This window comes from Canis lupus, chromosome 18 (genome assembly GCF_048164855.1).
Source record: "Canis lupus baileyi chromosome 18, mCanLup2.hap1, whole genome shotgun sequence".
NCBI lineage: Eukaryota > Metazoa > Chordata > Mammalia > Carnivora > Canidae > Canis > Canis lupus.
This window is the reverse complement of record NC_132855.1, coordinates 9,596,745-9,619,060: the sequence shown is the minus strand read 5'-3', so window position 1 is coordinate 9,619,060 and position 22,316 is coordinate 9,596,745. Positions and strand designations below refer to the sequence as shown.

General features: G+C 35.2%; 1 protein-coding gene across 12 annotated transcripts in view; it reads right to left on the bottom strand.

Moving 5' to 3' along the window:
- IMMP2L (inner mitochondrial membrane peptidase subunit 2) overlaps positions 1–22,316 on the bottom strand; it is an 847,197-nt gene that overhangs the window by 766,212 nt on the left and 58,669 nt on the right. For 8 of the 12 annotated variants that reach the window (XR_012010611.1, XM_072783444.1, XM_072783448.1 and 5 more), the window contains one exon: positions 14,141–14,244. Coding sequence is in view for 11 of the 12 variants with exons in the window: in XM_072783444.1 (XP_072639545.1) it covers positions 14,141–14,244 (104 nt within the window). In the remaining variant the exon portion in view is untranslated. Of the gene's footprint in view, positions 1–2,664; positions 2,726–3,971; positions 3,994–8,280; positions 8,324–12,673; positions 12,831–14,140; positions 14,245–22,316 lie in introns of those variants that run through there. The other 4 variants (XM_072783445.1, XM_072783450.1, XM_072783449.1 and 1 more) reach the window with 4 other exon arrangements.

The window sequence follows — 22,316 nt, the reverse complement described above, 5'->3', positions numbered from 1 at the left end:
TTAGCACCAATGGTATGCTGTTAAACCAGATTACTTAAAAAAAAAAAACACTTTTAAAGCCCTGATGTGTAGTGTTGACCAATTTTCATGATATAAATACTCCCACCATAGCTGACTTCAGGCTACCACCACTGACTTGGGAGCTAATTCAAGACAATGTATGATGCTGCACACAATGGCTGATTTGATGAATATGCAGTTTCCCTTCTAATATGGCCACCTGCCAGAATTTTGACAAGTGTCAAAAAAATCTATTTTTAAATCTGTCTTATTCGAGACATATTCATTCAGTAGAATGGTTAAGTCCCATGAAAGGAGGTATTTTGCCTGTCTGTTTTCTTTACTACTATATCACAGTGGCTAGTTCTATGCCCAGGGTAATCCCTTAGAAAATATTTGTGAGATGAATAAGTTGTTGGTTATTTAAATATAATAAAATACTATATAAGCATCCAATAAAAGCTGTGATATGTCTCTATCATAAAATAATTAACCTATACATGTAGAAAATAAAATAATCACAGAAAAAAAACAACTGTCAAGTTAAAGCGTATGTTAGAAATTATTGAGTGCAATCCCTTCATTTTATTTAAAAAAAGAAAAATCCACAGAAGTTAATCAACAAGAGTCTCTTGGTGCCAGAGTGGGCCTTGAACCCAGCAGGGCTGTTGGTATCTGGTCCAAGTCTTTTCTGAATAGAGAATAATGACTGCCCCTTGGGTTATTGTCTTCTTGAGCTTATATCCTATTGAGGAGCTGCCATTATTTTAAAAAGCAGATTTTTCATTGGTTTTCCACATTAATATACAATGCAGAACTATATTTGGTATAATATCTAATAAAAGAAAAATCAAGGTAATTATAAGACTATCAATGACCAAAAAAAGACTATAATTATAAAGGATATTTCTGTATATATCAGATAACCTTTTTGTCAACATAGCATCACAGAAGCAAAGATTAGTCCAAATTTTGTATTCATACCATCTTTAAATTTGGAATCATCTATGAACTTAATTATATTGATTACTCTATCTGATCATTAGTACAGAGGTCATGTGTAAAACTAGACCTTATATTGATTCCAGAAATGATTACCAAGATCTTCCCACAATTCAAAGGCCTAAGACAAACTGTAAAAATGGTCAAGAATTTACCAACATCTTTATAAAATTTTAATAATTTACATATATATAAATTATTGGGTTAATTTGAGAGAAAAAAAATCTTCCTTTAGACAATATTTGGGATTTCTACCCATTTATGTCTTTAATAAGACCTGAACTGAGAGAAACCCTTACAGGAATCCTAATTTCTTATATTGCATTTCTCTGAATGGTTCAATTAGGTTGGCAGCCTCTAAAATGTTTCCCTTGTCAAACACTTAAGTAGAATCCAAATTTAAAGAATTAATCAATAACAAAAAATGCATCATAGCTAAAATTATAGTATTTTACTGAACGATAGATGATACCCTTTTCATGAGAAATTATTTTACTCCATTTCTTTATTTGTTACCATTTAAAAGTCTACATACAATAAATGTGTTTAAAAAATCATACCATTCTGAAGATAACTAAAAACATCATTCCCCTCCATTTCTAAAGTAAAAGTGAGTATTCAAAGATAATTGCAGGAGGTTAAGTTCATTAGCCAATATTCCCCTAACACCTAAGGCAGTTTTCTGATTTTTTTTTCAGTATGATCTTATTACTGCCTAATTATCCATATTGCTTTTCTTCCTTTTTGTTCAACTGAAATTCACAGAAGCAGTTTAACCTTTCATTTAGAATCATTAAATATACCCCCCTCCTTCACTAATAATTGGCCTCTTTCTTTATTAACTGATTTCCCCTCTTGATTTATTATACATCTTTTTTGCCAAATTTGGATCCATTCTGTTAATACATTTTTTACCTTCCTTCAACTCAATTAACACACTGTCACGGTTACCAAAACTTTCCTATTATTTCTTCAAGTTCTTATTGCACTTTAAAGATCCTCTAGAAGAATAATGAATTTTTAATAAACTTGAATATTTAAATGATTCTTCATTAATTCTATAATGAAATTTACGTGAGACATACTACTCACAGTGAAATGTTTCCTACTGTTTTGTCATAACACTCTAGAGTAACTTTTCAGCATCCAAATACACAGATCTTTGCAATGTAACTTATGACCTCTAAAAGAACAAAAAGCCATATTATAATTATCATATCCATAGTCAAATCCAACTGAGCCAGCTTCTCTGTCAGCAGTTTCAACATCCATACAATTTTTAATAAAGTGAAACTTATATTTGTGGTGCCTTCAGTAAATATGAACATGACCTCTGAATGTGAGTAAACCTGTCACTAGATTATCCAAGGAGTAATCTTTCATAATATGGGGCATTGAGGCTTCTCGCTAATGGAAATAAACAGTAAAAAACAACAGCAGCAAAAACAGGATTCCTGTTCCCTTTTTGGACAAGAACATTTTCCTGAGCTCCAAAGCACAGATAAAGTTTGGTGGCTGTTGCTTTTAAGCCCTTTCCCTTTCTTATCAGCCACAGCCACATTTCCCAGCAACTGCTACCTCCACTCACCAAAAACAGTGCCTATTTTTTTATAAAAGGTAAAAAAAAAAAAAAAAAAAAAAAATGGAATGGTGACTACTGACCTTGGAGCAAATACAGTTATGTTGAAGTTTTGAGATTCCTTCCACATTTCCAGGACCTAAACTATGAAACAAAATATGGACACTGGCATTTCTTGTAAGAGCAAACGAACAGTGTTGACCAGCAGGAAGTGCATCATAAATTAACAAAACAGATAACCAGAACAAGAATGACCATTAGAAGCTTAATAGCTCAATTCTCAGGGTAAATTAGAAGGAATAAAGAAATGTACACTTTCTACAGCTTTCTTACTTATTTTAAATAATTGTAAGCAAGCGGGAAAAGATTTTGCTCTCATCCTCCTGTAACACACCTACTTGCCAACTTTTAATTTCTCCATTTTCAATAATTTCTACTGAAGACATAATCTTAACAAGCAGATTCATTTGATGCCTTTGACCAAAAGAGCTTTGGTGTTCAAAGTCTCCTTATCCATTCTAAAACTTCTGTTTCATATGCCAACATGGCTTCTTTTCTTTTAAAAATTTAAAATTCGTTTTGACTACTGCTTCACAAGTATGCAAAAGTCTATATTTTTCTGATATTCTGAGTGATTGATTCTTATGTCCAGCTCCTTAAAACTATTGTCATGCAATCTTAAAATGGAAGAGACCTTGGAGATCAACTGTTAGCCTATACTTTATATTTTGTATATGCTAAAACTGACACAGAGTAAATTAAGATAACTGGTACGAGGTCACAGGACAGTTAACAAGTAATATAGCTGAAAGGAGAAGGAAGATCTCCTAAGGCTTTATACTACACTTTGTACCAAGAAACTGGCAGGTACAGGCTGACAGAGTTGTTTTCTGTAAAAGAAAATAATTTTTATATTTTTTTAAGATTTTATTTATTTATTCATGAGAGACACAGAGAGAGAGAGAGAGGCAGAGGGAGAAGCAGGTTCCATGCAGGGAGCCTGACGTGGGACTTGATCCTGGGACTCCATCCTGGGACTCCAGGATCACACCCTGGGCTGAAGGTGGCTCTAAACCACTGAGCCACCCAGGCTTTCCAAGAAAATAATTTTTAGATAGTTGGTCAAGTTACCTAAATAAAATCAGTATTTACAAATGCTTGTAAGAATCTTTTGTAAAAGTTCACTTTACTTTTCCATATATTTTAAGGGTAATATTAGAACTGTTTTTAATTTTTAATTGTGTAACAAAATTTTCTACTGCCCCTAGAGCAAATTAAAGCAAACTTAGGAAACAGCACTCATTCATTAGCTCACCATTCTCTAGGACAGAAGTCCGGCAGGTTTGGCTGGGTACTCTGCTTAAGTTCTTCAGAAGGCCAAAATCAAGGTGTCTGCTGCTCTGGGCCCTTATCTGGAAAATGGGGGAGAATCTACTCTAGGTCTTATAAGGTTGTGGGCAAAATTCAATTCTATATAGTTACAGGACTGAGCTCCTGATTCCTTTGCCAACTTTTGGTCAGGCGTTATTCTTAGCTTCTAGAGGCAGCACACTTTTCTCTGCTCAGGGCCCCTGACTCTTCAAAGCCAGCAATAATGCTTCAAACCTTTCCTGCATTTGGATCTCTCTGACTTTTCTTCTACATCTCCCTCACGTCAACCGCTGCTTTTAAAGACTCATGTGGCTGGGTGACGGGCATTAAGGAGGGCGCACGATGGGGACGCCTGGGTGGCTCAGCAGTTAAGTGTCTGCCTTTGGCTCAGGGCATGATCCTGGAGTTCTGGATTGAGTCCCATATCGAGCTCCCTGCATGGAGCCTACTTCTCCCTCTGCCTATGTCTCTGCCTCTCTCTCTCTCTCTCTGTCTCTCATGAATAAATAAATAAAAATCTTTAAAAAAAAAAAAAAAAAAGGAGGGTGCACGATGAGATGAGCCCTGGGTGTTATATTGTATGACGGCAAACTGAATTTAAATAAAGTAAAATTTAAAAAGAAATTAACTCGTGATTAAATTGGGCCTGGATAATTGAAAATAATCTCATTATTTTGAGGTCAATTAAAGGTCAACCTTAATTACATCTGCAAAGTCCTTTGGCAATACAAGGTCACATATTCATGGCCATGATATTTCATCATATTCACTGTCCTGGGGATTAGAGTATATAATCTTCTTGGAGACCAAAATTCTGTCTACTATACTTACCACCTATTTTGTCAATGTAAACTTAAGGAAATGTGACTGGTTTGGGGTGTTTTGTGTTTTGTTTTAAGATTGATTGATTGATTGATTTTGAGAAAGAGAGGCAGAGGCCACATAGGAGAGGAGGCAGAGGGAGAGGAAGAAAGAAAGAATCCCAAGCAGACTCCCTGCAGAAAGTGGAGCCCAGGATAGGGCTTGATCTCATGACCCTGAGACCAGGATATGAACTGAAATCAAAAGTCTGACACCTAACCAACTGAGTCACCCAGATGCCCCAAAGAAATGTGACTTATTTTTTAAGAGATTCATATTGTTCACACTTTAACTAAACATTCCTTTTCTCACCTCTAATATTTATGCATCTGTTTCCAGTAATTGCTCACATCAGCCCAACTGATGTCCAATGCTGACCCCCATACCAATCACAGGGCCAGCTTCCTAAGGTTGCGACCAGTGCAATCACACAGGAGTCTGAGGCTCAGACAGACCACACACTTAGGCCTTAATGCTCTCCAGCTGCCATCTTAAAATTCTTACTAGTTTGAATGTTTTATAAGTGAAATCCAATAGGACAATGGACAATATGCTAGGGGGTGGTTGTCTGAAAAAGAGTATATTTCTCTTTGATTTTTGAAGAATAGTTCTAAAAGGTACAAAATGCTAGGCTGGAATTTTTTTTTTCCCTTTAGCACCTTACAGACATCATTCAGTTATCTCCTGCCTTCCATTGGTTAAGAAATCAGCTATTTTTTGCTTCTTTGACAATGTCTTTTTTTTTTCTCATTTCAAGATTTTTCTCTTTTTCTTTGGCTTTCAAAGGTCTATCATGTGCCTTAAATGTCTTTTTTCATTGTATTTATCCTGATCAGATTTGTAGTGCTTCTTGATTCTGTATGTTGATGTCCTTCATAAGTTCTGGAAAATGTCTGGCCTTTATTCAGATAGTACTTTCTCTGCCCCACTCTCTCTTCCTCTTCTGCTACCCCAATTAGATAGATGCCAGCCCTTTTCACTATGTGCTACACGCATACCTCTTGCACTATTCATTGTATGTCACAATCTTTTATCCCTCCGTATTCCAGTCTAGATATTTTCTAAGTCCTTTCACCCTGTTCATGAATCTTCTCCAAGACTATATCTAATTTGCTGTCAAACTCATCAACTGAGTTCTTGTCCTCAGTTAATACTAGTTTTCATTTCTAGAATTCCTTTTAATTTTTTTTTATAGATTCTGTTTTCTGATGAAATTATCCATCTTTTCATCAATTTTTCAAAATATTCATTATAATTATTTTATAGCCCATATCTGATCATTCCAACAACTAGATCATTATGATTGTTTCTATCATTTATTGTTCTATTTTGTTTTTATCTTGGTCTTGCCTTCTGACATGCATGGTGATTTTTTATTGAATGCCAAGCGTGGGATACAAAAAACTTAAGATTCTGCATGATGCCTCTTGCTTCTGGCAAAGACAGTTAAAGAAAAGGCAGATCATCTTAAAATCAGGATTTAGTTTATCAGAGACTGCATCTCAATTATTTTAAGTTATGGTCTATTTCTAGTTCTCCCTAACTCCTAGGATATACCCTTCAAGGATTCCAATTAAAAGTATGGAGTATTTACCAGGGTCCTGCCTCCTCCTTGAATTCTAGTTTGACCTCCTAGCAGGGTAAAACTGTCAAAAATTCTGCTCAGCCTCTTACCATCTTAGCTGCCACTCTTTGGCTTCTCAGTTTCATGCCTGTGGTGCTTACAAAGTGACAAGTAACCCAAGATAAAAAGTAGCACTGAATACAGGGTGCACCTCAATGTGTTTCTCTTCACTCTGGGATCTTTGCCCTTTGACAAAGCTACAATGCATGTAATTTTTTTTTAAATGCAGCTTTCTCATGTTTCTCAGTATGGGACTTAGTTTGAAATAAACCAGTCTATCACAGATGAAGATGGAAATCAGATACTGATTGATATTAGTGGCCTATCTTTATATATGTACCTATATTTTAATGGTTCCAGAAGTATTTTTAAAAAGTTGCCATACCTATGTAATAGTTTATTTTTCTGAGTTATATTTACTGTTTGAAACTTAAATTGTCTACTTCCCCAAAATTCTTATTATTTCTCTGTTACAATTATTTAAGCTTATATTCAAAAATTTTTTTTTTTAAGATTTTCTTTATTTATTCATGAGAGACACACAGAGAAAGGAAGAGACGTAGACAGAGGGAGAAGCAGGCTCCATGCAGGGAGCACCACGTGGGATTCAATTCGGGGTCTCCAGGATCATGCCCTGGGCCGAAGGCAGGTGCTAAACCGCCGAGCCACCCAAGGATCCTTCAAAATGCTTCTCCTTAAGAGTTCAATCTGACTCAGTACATATAACATAAAATGTGTATTTGGGAGCACCTTTATGAATTCTGTCCTGAACTTTTTTTTTTTTTTAATAAAAGTCACAGTGTTCTCAGATACTGGATTTTTCCACAGTGAAAATAAAACAGTTACAACATAACTAACTGTTTACAATAAACCAGTTACAAACCTAAGTACCTACTATTTCATAGAATATCCCCTGTATAAATTTATTCTTTGACAATTTCTAGTCATCTCTCGAAGGATATAAGATTTAGGAAATGGGTATATATCTTGCTATACAAGATATCCATAGCTTCTGCTCATTACCATAAAATCTCGATAATTCAAAAGTGAAACATATGATCACTGAAACATTTCCTAGCCCAGAACTAAGAAAATGTTTTATTGCGTAATTAAATGTATAACAATTGTGGAGGTAGTTTATCCTACTCAAGAAAGCAAATCGATATTAAGGGCTACCTCAAAGGCACCAACTTTTTGCATGCCTATGAAGAGCAGTTACAAAAACAGTTTAATCTATATCAAATAATAGCAATAAATACTTACACTGTCTCATTTTTTAAGGAATTGTTTGTAAATAAAGTTAGTAATGACTGCAAACAACAACGGGTAATTTAAAGTGCTGAAAACTAAATCTCTCATCAAAATAAACTGCAAACTGGATTTCACTGTACAACATTTTCACAGTCCATTAATTTAAAAAGAAAAGAAAAAATTCTGCTTATAGAACTTTTCTTTGAAAGTCATGGTCTTTCTAACTTTGTGTCCCTGAAATATACAATATTACCTACAAACTCAGAAAAATTTTTGGTTATAAACAAAAAAAAAAAAAATTGGGAATGCATACAGATTCAACAGATAAGCATCCACAATTCTTCTAGCTCAAGAGATAACTGGCTTTTAATACAATTACAGGTCATCAGTCAGTATTATCCCCGCTCTGAGTATTTGTTCAAAACCTGAATTTGGTTTTTTAACAGATTCCAATTAATTTACCTCAGGGGATTAAGGGATATTTAAAGATTTACAAACACTCCAGACACAAAGAAACTAGCAAATTTCATTTTTTTTCCAAAGGCTCTATTCTATTTCATCCATTTTCCTCGCTGAAATCTTCGTAACTCTTTGCTCACACTCACTGCTAGAAATGCAACCATTGTGGTGGCCATCTGTCAAAAAATGGCAATTAGTTTACATGTCACAAACCAGCTATAGAAATTGTATGCACACTATATGTTCATAATAATGTCTTGCTGCTATTAATGAAGAGATACATTTCATAAACCACTATATCAGAAATTTTATTACAGAAATGGGGATATGATAGATGCCAAGATATTAGGGCCTGCTTGACTTCTCTGCTGAGAACGAGTAAATGTCCTCAACCAGAGCACCACCACTATATATAGAGGCTTTACAGTTTTAAGGTTAAGACCACAGGATTTGAGGAGAGGCACGTCAAAACTTTGCTTTTCCATTTACTAGCTGTACATTCTTAAGCAAGTTACTTAACCTCTCCATACCTCATTGTTTTGTCTATAAAATAAGAATAACAACATTATCTACTTTTGGGGGGTAGTTAAAATAAGGATTGAATAAAAATAAATATAGAACTCTTAGCCCTGTGCCTGGAAAATAATAAACAGTCAATACATATTAAAAACTATTGTGGGATGCCTGGCTGACTCGGTTGAGTATATGCCTCTTGATCTCAGGGTCATGAGTTCAAGTCCCATATCTGGCATGGAGTCTACTTAAAACAAATTCAGTTGTGAATATTTTTTTTCCTCTCTCTCATAGACTGCATGTATTTTTTTTTCTTTTGAACCTTATCACCACAATACTCTTACCAATACAAAGTGTTTAGCTATCTTGGGGAGACTGCCTTTGCTTCATAGAAACTACCTTAGTATTTTGCCACCCCAGACTTTTGAATCTAGGAAAGCAGCAGTGGTTGATGGAAAGGGTTTAAACACTGCGGTCTCCGTCCAATAAAAACAGAATGTGTGTCACATGTTTAATTTTGAGTCTTCTACCAGCCACATTAAAAAAAGAAAAAGAAGGAACGCCTGGGTGGCTCAGTGGTTGAGCATCTGCCTTCAGCTCAGGGCGTGATCCCAGTCCAGGGATCGAGTCCAACATTGGGCTTGCAGCGGTGGGCCTGCTTCTCCCTCTGCCTCTGTCTCTGCCTCTCTCTATATATCTCATGAATAAATAAATAAAATCTTTAAAAAAAAAGTTTAAGTTAATTCTAATAAAGTATTTTATCTAATGAATATATCCAAAATTTTGTCATTTTAACAAGTGATAATAACTACTTCAGCTGCTCAGTAGCCATATTTACCAGCTATGTCCAACAGGACAGGTTCAGAGTCAAGTAGGCCTGGATTCTCATTCTAGCTCTGCTATTCACTTGCTATTTACTTGTTAAATCTCATCTTCACTGGGTTAAAACTATCTCCAGACATTGTTATGAGAATTAAGTAAAAATAGCATACATAAAATGCATAGCACAATGCCTGATATACGGGGCACTCATTAAAAGAGAATTTCCCCACCCTCACCTTCTACTAGATCTAAAACCTCACATGGGCTCAGTATAGTATCATCTAGGACCCAGCCTTAGCTCCTTCTCTTCTATCTGTACTATAAACTTTAGACTTTCCCCCACCTGCACAGCTCTTCCTCCTTGCTTCTTAGCAGCAGTAACATGCTTGTGTAGACTTCGGGAAGCCATGGCGTCTCTCAGTCATGACCCACGTATGTGGTCCTAAGAAACCAGAATGACTTACGCCAGAGTATTTGCTTCTCTGGCCCTGTCTCATCTACCTCCCCAGCTCTTACCACCACTACAGCTTCCCCCGCAACTGCCATCAACAGCAATGCTTCTCCACTGGAACATACACTGACCTCAGAATTTCTAAAGGTAAGTATTTTTCTACAAAATAACTGGCAGAACCCTTTAAAGGTGTCAAGATCAAAAAAGATGAAGAAGAAATGAGGAACTATTACAGATTGGAGGCAACTAGAGAGACATTAAAAAATAAAAATGAAATATGGGATCCTACAATGGATCTTGGTGTAGAAAAAGGACATTAGTGGGAAAACTGGTGAAATGCATAGTTATTTAATAGTACTGTATCAATGTCAACTTTCTCATCTCAGTAATTGTACCACGGTAGTGGACAATATTAATGTGGGGGGGTGTAAGATCCATACTCTATGGATCAAATGGATAACATGGGGACTACAGCTGATAACACTGTATTGTACACCTGAAATTTGCTTAGAAAGTAGAACTTAAATGTTCTCACACACACACACACACACACACACACACACACACAAAAGGTAAAGGTGACAGATGTGCTAATTAACACAATGAGGTCAATCCTATCATTATATATATATATATATATATATATATAAACCATCTCATTTTACATTTTAAATGTTACAATTTTATTTGTCAATTGTACATCAGTAAAGCTGAAAAAAAGATTATATGAGAACTCTCCATACTACTCTTACAACCTTTCTTGACATCTAATATCAAAATAAAAAGTTAAAACACTTTTAAATGTGATCATTTGAAACTATTATGAAGGAACCTCTGTCCCAATGGATTTGTTCATTGAAACATCACTGTAAATATGCTACTTATGTTAAGCCTATTGCAGTAAGGCCATCACACAGGTTAATGAAGAGTCAATTCCAAGGTATAGAAAATCCACCTTAATCACCACTATTAGGTTGCAAATCCACTAAGAGAGTATGATGTCACCTACATACACTCAATAATACTAAGCACTTGATGACAGCAAATGTTTTATGTGACTAGTAATGTTACTAAATAAATATAACTTTTGATTTAACGTTACTGAATAACATGTTTAAACATTAGCTCCACTATTCATAGAAAGAAAGTGACAGGAAAAGATAAGGAAGAGATGAAACGAAGCATATTCTAATCTGTAGCTCCTCAGACCCTTCATGCTTTAGGGAACAGCCTTGGTCAATAATCTCTGAGCAAAACCCACTGCAACAGAAAAGAAAGTCTGTTCTGCTACAGCATGTGTTTCTGTAACATAAATTAGCTCATAGGCACCATGGAGAAAGAGTTACAGTATAAAGCAGACGTTGCATTAGTTCATAAGGAATTTTTTCCCAGATCATTAATGCACTGTCTCATCAATAATAGCAACTGAAGGCTAAGTACACTAACAGCAATAAGCCAGAAAGGAATCTGTATTACATATTCAATCTTCTTAGAAGTGCTTATTGCAAGGTTAACTCTGATCTTTGTTTTAAATAAATAAAGTAAGTAATTAGGTAACACTGAACAATGAGCAGAGAATATACCTCCAGTATCCGTACATTTTATACAAAGCTTGCAATCTTTTCACTATTTGTAACTTCTAATGAAAATGTCCATCTGCCCTTCCATCAGGTTACCTTCAGCTTTTTTGTCTTAAATAAATCCTACATTTATTGCAGTGCTTATTTATAAAAAATTTCATGTCATTTAAACTGTGATAGCACTTATATTGAATTGTTTTTGTTTTCACTAGTGCTCTAGTTACAAAGTTGCACAAGCCCTACTACTTTATGAATTTGCAAACTGAACTTTTCCAGAAATGTATATATAATACATAATAAAAATGCTGTATTACTACAAACACCGAATATATGCAACACTGTCCCAGGATTTTTTTACTATAAACTGTTATACTACCTTGTTTCCAAAGATTGTATGTATCAATGAAATATGTTATATCAATTTATAAACAAAAAAAATTACAAACATTTTCTATTTAGCCTTAAATTCAAGTTTAGTCACATATTTCTTGAGTCACGCATCTCTTAAATACAGAAAATGTTCTGATGTACTAATGATAATTATGATCTAAGTTAAAACCAGACTGATAGATTTTCTAAGAAAAGCAAATATTCAGTGTTGATGTGAATTAAATATATATTCATGAACATTAATCAAACCAACATTAATCTTTTGAAATGAAGCAGTCTATAAAATATATATAAATATAAGGACATTTAAAAAGTACTTTTGTTCATAAAATTAAAAAGATACTTTAAATAATGTCTTTTATATAGTATTACATCATGCTAAAAAAGAATTTAGCAAAAGACTTTTTGTCTCTCAAAAAAAATCATTGCTTAATGATTATTTGTTCTTAAAATATATAATACCAATCACTAAGCATTCTTTTATGTAAATGGCTCCTTCTAGCAACAAGAATTATAAAAGAAAATTTGTGTTATTTGTACATGACAGAGATATAGCACATAATTAACTCATTAAAAATATAGCTGAACCCAAGTAGCTATAATTTATTATATCACCTTCAATTCAGATATGCTATTTTTCAGTTAATTTATATAATATGTATCAATTAGTTTAATATTTACATAAGAGAATAGTGTTCTGTTTTTCACATAGTCCATGATATGCTAGTGTACTTTCACAAACCCATGCAACCCTGAATTTCAAGGAGTCTCCTTTTTCCAATTATCTATTCAAATTTACCTGCTTCGAGATAGTCAGCATGTTTCTCTTGGAAAAAAAAAAAAAAACTGCACAATTGTCTGCTTACAGTGTGACCTCTTTCACTTGGGTGGGTATCCTCTCCATCACCGACTAAGTGAGAATGTAACCTTGTCAAACCAAAGGCAAAAGAATAATGAGCACACAACAGGCTAACCCAGCATGGAAAAGGTTGTTAAGGAGGTTGCAAAAAAAAAAAAAAAACTACTCTGAATGACAAAATAAGAGTCCAAAGAGTAGGTTAATATTAAAGAAAGCACTCAAGAACATGAGAAGCATTTAATCCCTATCCTTGGATGTCTGCCATACAAAACTCTATTCAAATGTTTTTATTTTATGAGTTACTACCAGATTTAGATAATAAGTTTTTTCAAATGAATCCTAGAAAAACAGGCTTGAAAGAGACACATTTATGAAACATCTATTTCCACAAAGTACTAGCCAAAGATAAGTTTGAACAAGTAGATCATGTTTTACATTTACCGAACAATTATAAATTCTCATCCAACAAAAAAGCAATCATTCCAATTAAAGAACCAGAAATATAAACTGGAAGTCTTCACCAAACACCAGGAATTTACTATCATTAAAACAAATGACAAAAAAAAAAAAATGACAGTAACTGCTATATTAATTGCTACCCCGACACACTAACTGCCATAACAAGGAAGCATATAAAAACATTTTTATAAGTAGCTGAAACCAGAAGAAGTCAGGCAAGTTCTGTTAGTCTTCTCAGTGTGAATTTACTTTTAAAACAAACAAATCTCAAATCTAACCCATTCAAGCATGTGCTGGGACTGACTATGTATTATATCATTGCATTAGTTATGCACACTTTGACATTCTTTTTCTACATTAAGACTGGAATGAAATTTTTGCTCTGGACCAGTCAAAATGCTTTAACAGAGAAACAGTGCCACCTTTTGGTCCCAGACAAAAGCCTCCAGTCTACTAATCTTCCAAACTGCCTTATTTCAGTTCAATCACTGAGACATACACAGAAATATCAGTGAATTTCGTGTCACAATTATCACCTTTTAGAAATATTGTGTACCTACACAAAGTAATAAAAATGAAAGTAACATAAAGGTTGCTTCCAAGATGCAAAATTCCCAAAATAATCCAAATTGATACCGATTACATGTACTTTATGATCATCAATATAATTTCTAATCAACATTTCATTAAAGACATTTTACCAAATTCAAGTATATCAATCACTGGATATATTTTAGACATAAAAGAAAAATCCTTTTTTATGGCAATGTTAGGTTTCAAAAGTGATTTTTAAAAATATATTACATTTAAAATGTACCTATTAATGTAATAATTGGCAATGATATTAACAGCAAATTACGAGGTAACTCAATTATAAATAATTCTATATGCAAATATTATATGTTTCTGATTTACTTACACCAATGACACAATGTCACCACGTTGTACTTCAAAATTCCTCACTTTCCAGTGGTTCAAAAGCACCACATCAGATGACTGGCTCCCCCCAGGATTCAAAGAAGGCTAAAAAATAAGGAGAAAGAGACACATCTATCATTTGTATTTTTCAATCTTCATGGTTCCTTGCACTTCATAGCTCTAGTGCAGTGCAATAAAACATTTCTAATATAGTAGCTTTCAATAAATTGCTGTTCTAAAGTAACTGCCAATGATGAGTTTTCAAAAAGACTCATCGGTATTCTTCACAGGTGAACTGGGGGGAGAAATACATTACCAATACTTATTTGAAAGGAAAATGTGCTAGATATTCAAATCTTTACTAAGCTCCAGTAAAGAGGTATGAAAAGCTTTAAGAAGGATTATTTAAAAAAAAAAAAAAAAAAAAAAAAGAGGAGGAAGTGAATCAAACCTCCCAAAGGAATAGTCACTTGGGATCTAATTTCACAGTAGTGCACATCACTGTTCCGTTTGGGAAAAAGAAATAATCTTCAATCAGCCAGGAAAACAGCCCTAGGAAGAAGAGAAGGGAGTGGAAGAAACAAGAGATGGGATAATCATGGAAGATGTGGGCATTTCCACTTCAATCTCTCTTTTCTAGAGAGAGCAAGGAGTGAGGGTCCTGGTCCCAGTTGAAACCTAATAAGGGACATTCACGCTAGCATTCAGATGAGTCTCAACGTGCCTGAGGATTGATGGAGCAAAAATTGAGACGCGTTTTGTGTGAGAATTCATCTGAAAGTCAGGAGCCATCTAGGCATAAAAATTTGATGGAGGAACCATGAAGCCAACACACCTGTCACTTGGATAGGGGTGCTGAAAAACCCGGTGAATAAGAAGTCTGAAACCTGAGGTGGGAATAGAGAAAATAAGAAAAGAATAAGAAAAACTAGGAGAGCTTTCTCATCATTGACTCTCCAGGGTCTCTGAGAATGCCATGAGGGGAAACGGCACTCTCTGTGCTAGTGGGAAGGTGCCAAACCACAGCTGAGCCTCTCCTGCCTTCATCGACAGTGGCAGCAAGAGGAGACACAGCCCCAGCAGCCAGGGCAGGAGCCAGGAAAACAGTGGATGCCAGACAAGAGCCAGTCCCAGAAGCAGTAGTAATATACTCTTTTTCAAAGATTCCTGAAATTATTTGTAGATTTCTGCAAAGCAGATGTGGGCAACACTGTAGAAATTTTTGTGTGGGGGCAATTATCCATGATCTTATTTTTTAACTCCCCTGGTTTTGTCATGGCCAAAATATATGGGTCATTTTTGAAGATCCCACACTCATAGTTTCTATCAACTCATTTACATGACGATAATGCCAAAGTATCTATATCTTTAGTTTTGAATCCCTGGCTACTCATTTTCCTTGACTGTCTTACATAAAATTCAACACAATCATATGGAATTTGTCATTATTTCTTACCAAAAAGAAGGTTTTCTTCCTTATTTTCTTACATCTTATTTACCACTTTCCCAGTCAACCAGCTTAAAATCTTAATCATCTTTTTACTTCATATCTAACCAGTCACCAAGCTAAGGAGGTTTTTTTTTTTCCCCTCACAATGCCTTTCACTTATGGCCCATCTTTTCTCTTCCCTCTCCCATTAATGTACTTCAAGCACCAATTATATAACTCATCATGTATCTACACTAATCAGTCTTTCACCTCCAACTCAGAAACGAATGATTCCATTTCTTTCTAGATATACGATTTTCGGCAAGTTACTCACATTTATTACATTTCAATTTCCTTACTGGTAATTGTGGTGATAATTAGTAACATAGCTAATTAGTAATAATACGCAATAATAGCCAATACTGATCCAATGCTTGCCATGTACACTGTTCTATGAATAATAACCAGATATACTGAGTGCTTACCATGTGCATGGCACTAAGGGCCTTACAAATATTCACTTACTTGGTGGATTATTCACTTTAAGTACATAGAACAGTTCTTGAGCCATAATCAAGTTCTCAGTAATCTATATTATTAGTAATACTACATCATGATTTTAATTATAGTTTCGTGTCCTCTCTCAGGTTCCTCCTCTAGCTCCATAATAAAGAACATAGTTGATATAATTGGATGAATCCAAGGGGCTTTGTTGGGCCACGTGCTATGAACGGAGCTTTTGCCATCACACAGTAGGGTTAGATTAAACATTCAGCTTCCGTTGGGGGTTTGTTCTCTAATTCACATTCTCTACCTCCCTCTCAGTCTTTGAGTTTAGTATCTTGTGAGTCCTTTTCCCTTATTTCTTTTTATTTTTCTTCCTATACAACTGATATAATTAAACGTGGCCTATGGGGAAACCATCTGAATCATAAAGAGAGAATCTCCTTCCCATTGCACCTTCACTGACTTTTTCTTTTCCTTGCCATCCGATTAGTGAAGAACAAAAGTGATTAAGTCATTTCTGATTGCTCTTCCTTACTTAGTGTCTTTTATTGGAGTTTTTCAAGAGTTTGTGACCACTGCACATAATGAGAAATGCACTTTACACACATGCACAAATGCACAATTCTGAACAAAATTTCACAATAATTACCTTTACTACATATACTGACATTTTTTCTCCCCTAACCTGTTTTTAAAATTCTGTCTATAACCACCACATTACATTCATATCCACTGTCTTTATTTTGTAACCTACTAATAAGTTGCAATCCACAGTGCTAAAACCATAGCTTTAGATGATTCTTCTTCAACCATTATCCTATGAAGGTTGCATTTTTCCAGAATTCTACCTATAGTTCATTCATTCATGTTATTAAATTCTTTCCCTGAAAAAAATCTCATTAACATTCTTAGTTGCAAATACCACCCATATACCAATGAATCCTAAATGCCCGGTCCCAAAATCACTTCCTCCTCAATCCATAGCACTTCACACTACAGCATGTACATTCTGTAATGTAATTTTTGCTTACCTGTCTCCACAAGTAAGTAGGAAGCACTTTTTATCCCTTATGTTAGCCCATGCTTAGATTTATACTTTAACACCAACTACTTCTCTGAGATTCTTCTCTGCCATCTCATCTCAAGTCATTCTCCTACCTTAAATCCTTCACTAACTTCCTAACACTACCAAAACAACTGCCTTCCATCAATCCCCACTCACACAGTTGCTTTTTTAAAAAAAAGATTTTATTTATTTATTCATGAGAGACATAGAGAGAGACAGAGACATAAGCAGAGGGAGAACTAGTCTCCCTGCAGGGAGCCTGATATGGGACTCAACCCCAGGATCCCAAGATCACGACCTGAGCCAAAGGCAGACACTCAACCACTGAGCCACCCAGGTGCCCCCCACTCACATAGTTCCTACGGGTTACATTCACTGACACTTTCAAGGCATCATATAAGCAAATATTTCTGTCTGAAATGCTTCCCCCTCTTTCTACCTTCTGCCATCTGGTTAACTCCTACATCAAAACATTTGAGTCTCATAAGGCAATTTCACAAGAATTCTTTCCTAACCTTCATCTCTCCTTCTCCCCATTCCCAACTTCAGTGTCCACTAGGTTATCAAAACTCACAAGTTCCTCATCACCAACCTGTGATCATTTCTATCACATCGTATTTAAATGTGCACTGTTATTATTGCCTTGTCTTTCTTTCCAAGAGCCTGTAAGCATTTTGAGAATATGTTGTTTCTTATGTCTGTGTTCTTGACCCCTAAGCACATAGGATGATTAATAATTTTCAATGGAAAGAATCAAAAATATCAATGACTGAAATTCCCAAAAATTTCCCAAATTAACATGCCCAGAACAGAGATAATGTTCCACACCAGCTCCCAATTGTATTTCTGTATTCCCTTCCTTAGTTAACAGTATCACTATTCACTCTGCTCCCCAAACTAAAATACTTTTGAGTCAGCCTCAGTTTCTAACTCTCCCTTTTAGTCTCTCATCATTTGACTATCTCCTCTGCCCTGAACACGTTTCCCCTACTTGGAAAATTCTACTTACCTCTCAAAGCACAGTTTGGATGGTGACTTCTGCATGAAGCCTTAAACAAACAAACACCTGCAGTTTCCTTGTAGAAATTAGGAAATTACACCCTGGTGCTCCAAGGTCGAGAACAGAAGAATCCCCATAGACTCAAATCTTGACACTTGGATTTATTTACCTTTCCCTTAGAGACCACTCATCAACCAGCTTTTCTAACTCCAATTGTTAGAACTAAAAGGTAATGAGTTGTAAACAAAAGATCTGTGTAGGGAAAAAAAAAAATCCCAGAAGGAAGCATATCTAATTTCAAACAGTAAAATATTAGAATCATCAGTCAACACTTAGAAGCCCTTGTTTGATTTTATAAAGGAAACAATAGTTTTCTTTTACCTTTCCTCTCCTCTACAAGGTTACATTTAATCATTCCCCCATCAGTGCTCCCTTAGCTATTTAGGTTAACTTCAACGATACTTTCTAAAACCTTGTTATTGGTACCTGCCTACACATATGATTCTTTCACTCAATTGTAAGCTTTTCAGTTGCAGAAATCATGTCTTACCCATGTTTGTATGCCCAGATGAAAGGCTGGAAAATAGTATTTCTGTACTTTAAAAGATTAAAGGTTTTTAAAAGTATATTTAAATAAGATGGTTCCTAGGCAATGTACATTATCTAAACAACTTATATATTTCTTTCAGTGAAAACATATTCTACCTAAGTCTAGTAAGAAATCTATTGTGTTGCATCAAGTTAGGCAATTTAAACACTAGAAATAAAGTTGAACAGTGCTTTATATTATGCATAATGAAATAATACTCTTGTATTATTCATAATGTGAAATAGAATAAAACAGAATAAAATTTTCACAACAGAATAAAATTTTTTCTTTACTGTTCATTTATGAATATGAATTACACTTATAAAGAAAAATTTTCTTAAATTACAAAACTGTTCTACAGTACTGTAACAACCATAGTTCTTTGTACTCCAATTTAAAAATTTATTAAAAAGAAAAAAAAGCACTTTAGTTCCTGAGTTTTCTAAAACAACTTTTGAGAAGAAAAAATAATGAACTTCAAAATGAAAATTTTATATGAAAATGAAGAAAATCTCATTCGAATAATGCTATCTCAGAAAAATTAGTAAGTCATGTTATTACTTAGAAATTTTACATCTCATTTTCCCTTGTGGGAATGGCAGTTTATGCTTCAGACAGAGCAAGTAATCTTTTCGAATCAAAGAAGTTATACACATGAAATCTAAATTAAAAGTCATAAACTTCCGGAATGAAGAGTCTGTATTTTCTTGTCATGTTGTTAATACCTTAAATCCTATATTCACCGAGACTACATCAAAATTATAACCAACTTAAGATAATAAACTTTTTGGAAGTAAGAAACCTGAGAATATTTAATTTAGGAGTTTCCACCTCTATTTAAAATGTGTGACTGTGTTAGATGTTCCTCCTAGTAGTTTAGGAGATTTCCAGTAGTAAAGGGAAAACCACTGATAGGATTATCAAGAAAGAACAAAACAAATCCCACAGCTGTTCTGTCTTCCTTTTCTTCAGTGATTTACATCCTCAACACTCAATCTCTTCACAGGCTTCTACCATGAAGGATTAAGATTAAAAATCAACAATTTACCCAAAACCAAAGTCCTCACCAAGCAGAATTACAGACCAATATCCCTGATGAGTATGGATGCAAAATTCTCACCAAGATACTGGCCAATCGGCTCCAACACTACATTAAGAGGATTATTCACTAGGGCAAAGTGGGATTTATTCCTGGGCTTCAAGAGTGGTTCGGCATCCACAACATCCACAAATCAATTGGTATGATACACTGCATTAATAAAAGAAAGGACAAGAACCATATGATCCTTACAAAAGATGCAGAAAAAGCATCTGACAAAGTACAGCATCCTTTCTTGATTAAAATCCTTCACAGTGAAAAAAAAAAAAAAACCTTCACAGTGTAGAAATAGAGGGAACATATCTCAAAATCATAAAAGCCCACAGCAAATATCATTACCAATGGAGAAAAACTGAGAGCTTTTCCCCTAAGGTCAGAAACATGGCAGGGATGTCCACTCTCACCACTGTTGTTCAACATATTACTAGAAGTCCTAGCCTCAGCAATCAGACAACAAAAAAGAAATAAAAGCCATCTGAATCAGCAAAGAAGTCGTCAAACTCTCACTCCTCACAGATGATATGACACTCTATGTGGAAAACCCAAAAGACTCCACTCCAAAATTGTTAGAACTCATATAGGAATTCAGCAAAGTGGCAGGACATAAAATCAATAAACAAAAAATCAGTTGCCATTTCTATATACTAACAATGAAACAGAAGAAAGAAATTAAGGAGTCGATCCCATTTTCAATTGCACCCAAAACCATAAGACACCTAAGAATAAACCTAACCAAAGAGGCAAAAGATCTGTACTCGGAAAACTGTAGAACACTTATGAAAGAAATTGAGGAAGACACAAAGAAATGGGAAAAAAGTTCTATGCTCATGGATTGGAAGAACAAATATTGTTAAAAGAGCTATGCTACCTAGGTCAATCTATACATTCAATGCAATCCCTATCAAAATGCCATCAACAGGGATCCCTGGGTGGCACAGCGGTTTAGCGCCTGCCTTTGGCCCGGGGCGCGATCCTGAAGACCTGGGATCGAATCCCACGTTGGGCTGGGAGCATGGAGCCTGCTTCTCCCTCTGCCTGTGTCTCTGCCTCTCTCTCTCTCTCTCTCTCTCTCTCTCTCTGTGTGTGTGTCTGTGTCTGTGTGTGACTATCATAAATAAATAAAAATTTTTTTTAAAAATGCCATCAAAATTTTTCACAGAGCTGGAACAAATAATCCTAAAATTTGTATGGAACCAGAAAAGACCCCAAATAGCCAGAAGAATGTTGAAAAAGAAACCAAAGCTGGTGACATCACAATTCCAGACATTAGGCTATATTACAAAGCTGTAATCATCAAGACTGTATGGTATTACACAAAAAGAGACATACAGATCAATGGAACAGAATACAGAACCCAAAAATGGACCCTCACCTCATCTTCAACAAAGCAGGAAGGACTTTCCAGTGTTAAAAAGACAATCTCTTCAACAAACGCTGTTGAGAAAACTGGACAGTCACATGCAGAAGAATGAAACTGGACCATTTTCTTACACCATACACAAAAAAAGACTCAAAATGGATGAAAGACCTAAATGTGAGACAGGAATCCATCAAAATCCCAGAGAAGAACACAAGCAGCAACTTCTGTGACCTCAGCCACAGCAACTTATTGCTAGACACGTCTCCAAAGGCAAAGAACACAAAGGCAAAAAATGAACTATCGGGACACTTCATCCAGATAAAAAGTCTTTGCACAGCAAAAGAAATAGGTGACAAACAAAAGAGAATGGACAGAATGGGAGAAGATATTTGCAAATGTCTTATCAGATAAAGGGCTAGTATCCAAGATCTACAAAGAACAAATAATCCAATCAAGAAATGGGCAGATGACATGAACAGATATTTATCCAAAGGAGACATATAAATGGCCAACAGACACATGAAAAAAATGCTCAACATCACTTGACATTGTGGAAATACAAATCAAAACCACAGTAAGATACTACCTCACACCAGTAAGAACTGCTAAAATTAACATGTCAGGAAACAACAAAAACAATTAAATGTTGGCAGGGATGCATAGAAATAGGGGAACCTTTGTACACTGTTAGTGGGAATACAAGCTGGTGCAGCCACTCTGGAAAACAGTATGAAGGTTCCTCATAAAGTTGAAAATAGAGCTACCCTAGGACCCAGCAATTGCACTACAGGTGTCTACCCCAAAGATACAAATGTAGTGATCTAAAGGGGCACCTGCACCCCAATGTTTATAGCGGCAATGTCCACAATAGCCAAACAATAGCCCAGATGTCCATCAACAGATGAATGAATAAAGAAGATGTGGTATATAGATATATTGGAATACTACTCAGCCATCAAAAAGCAAAATCTCACCATTTGCAATGACCTGGATGGAACTAGAGGGTATCATGCTAAGCAAAATAAGTCCATGAGAGAAAGACAATTATCATATGATCTACTTCACATGTGGAATTTAAGGAGCAAAACAGAGGATCATAGGGGAAGGGAGAAAACAATAAAACAAGA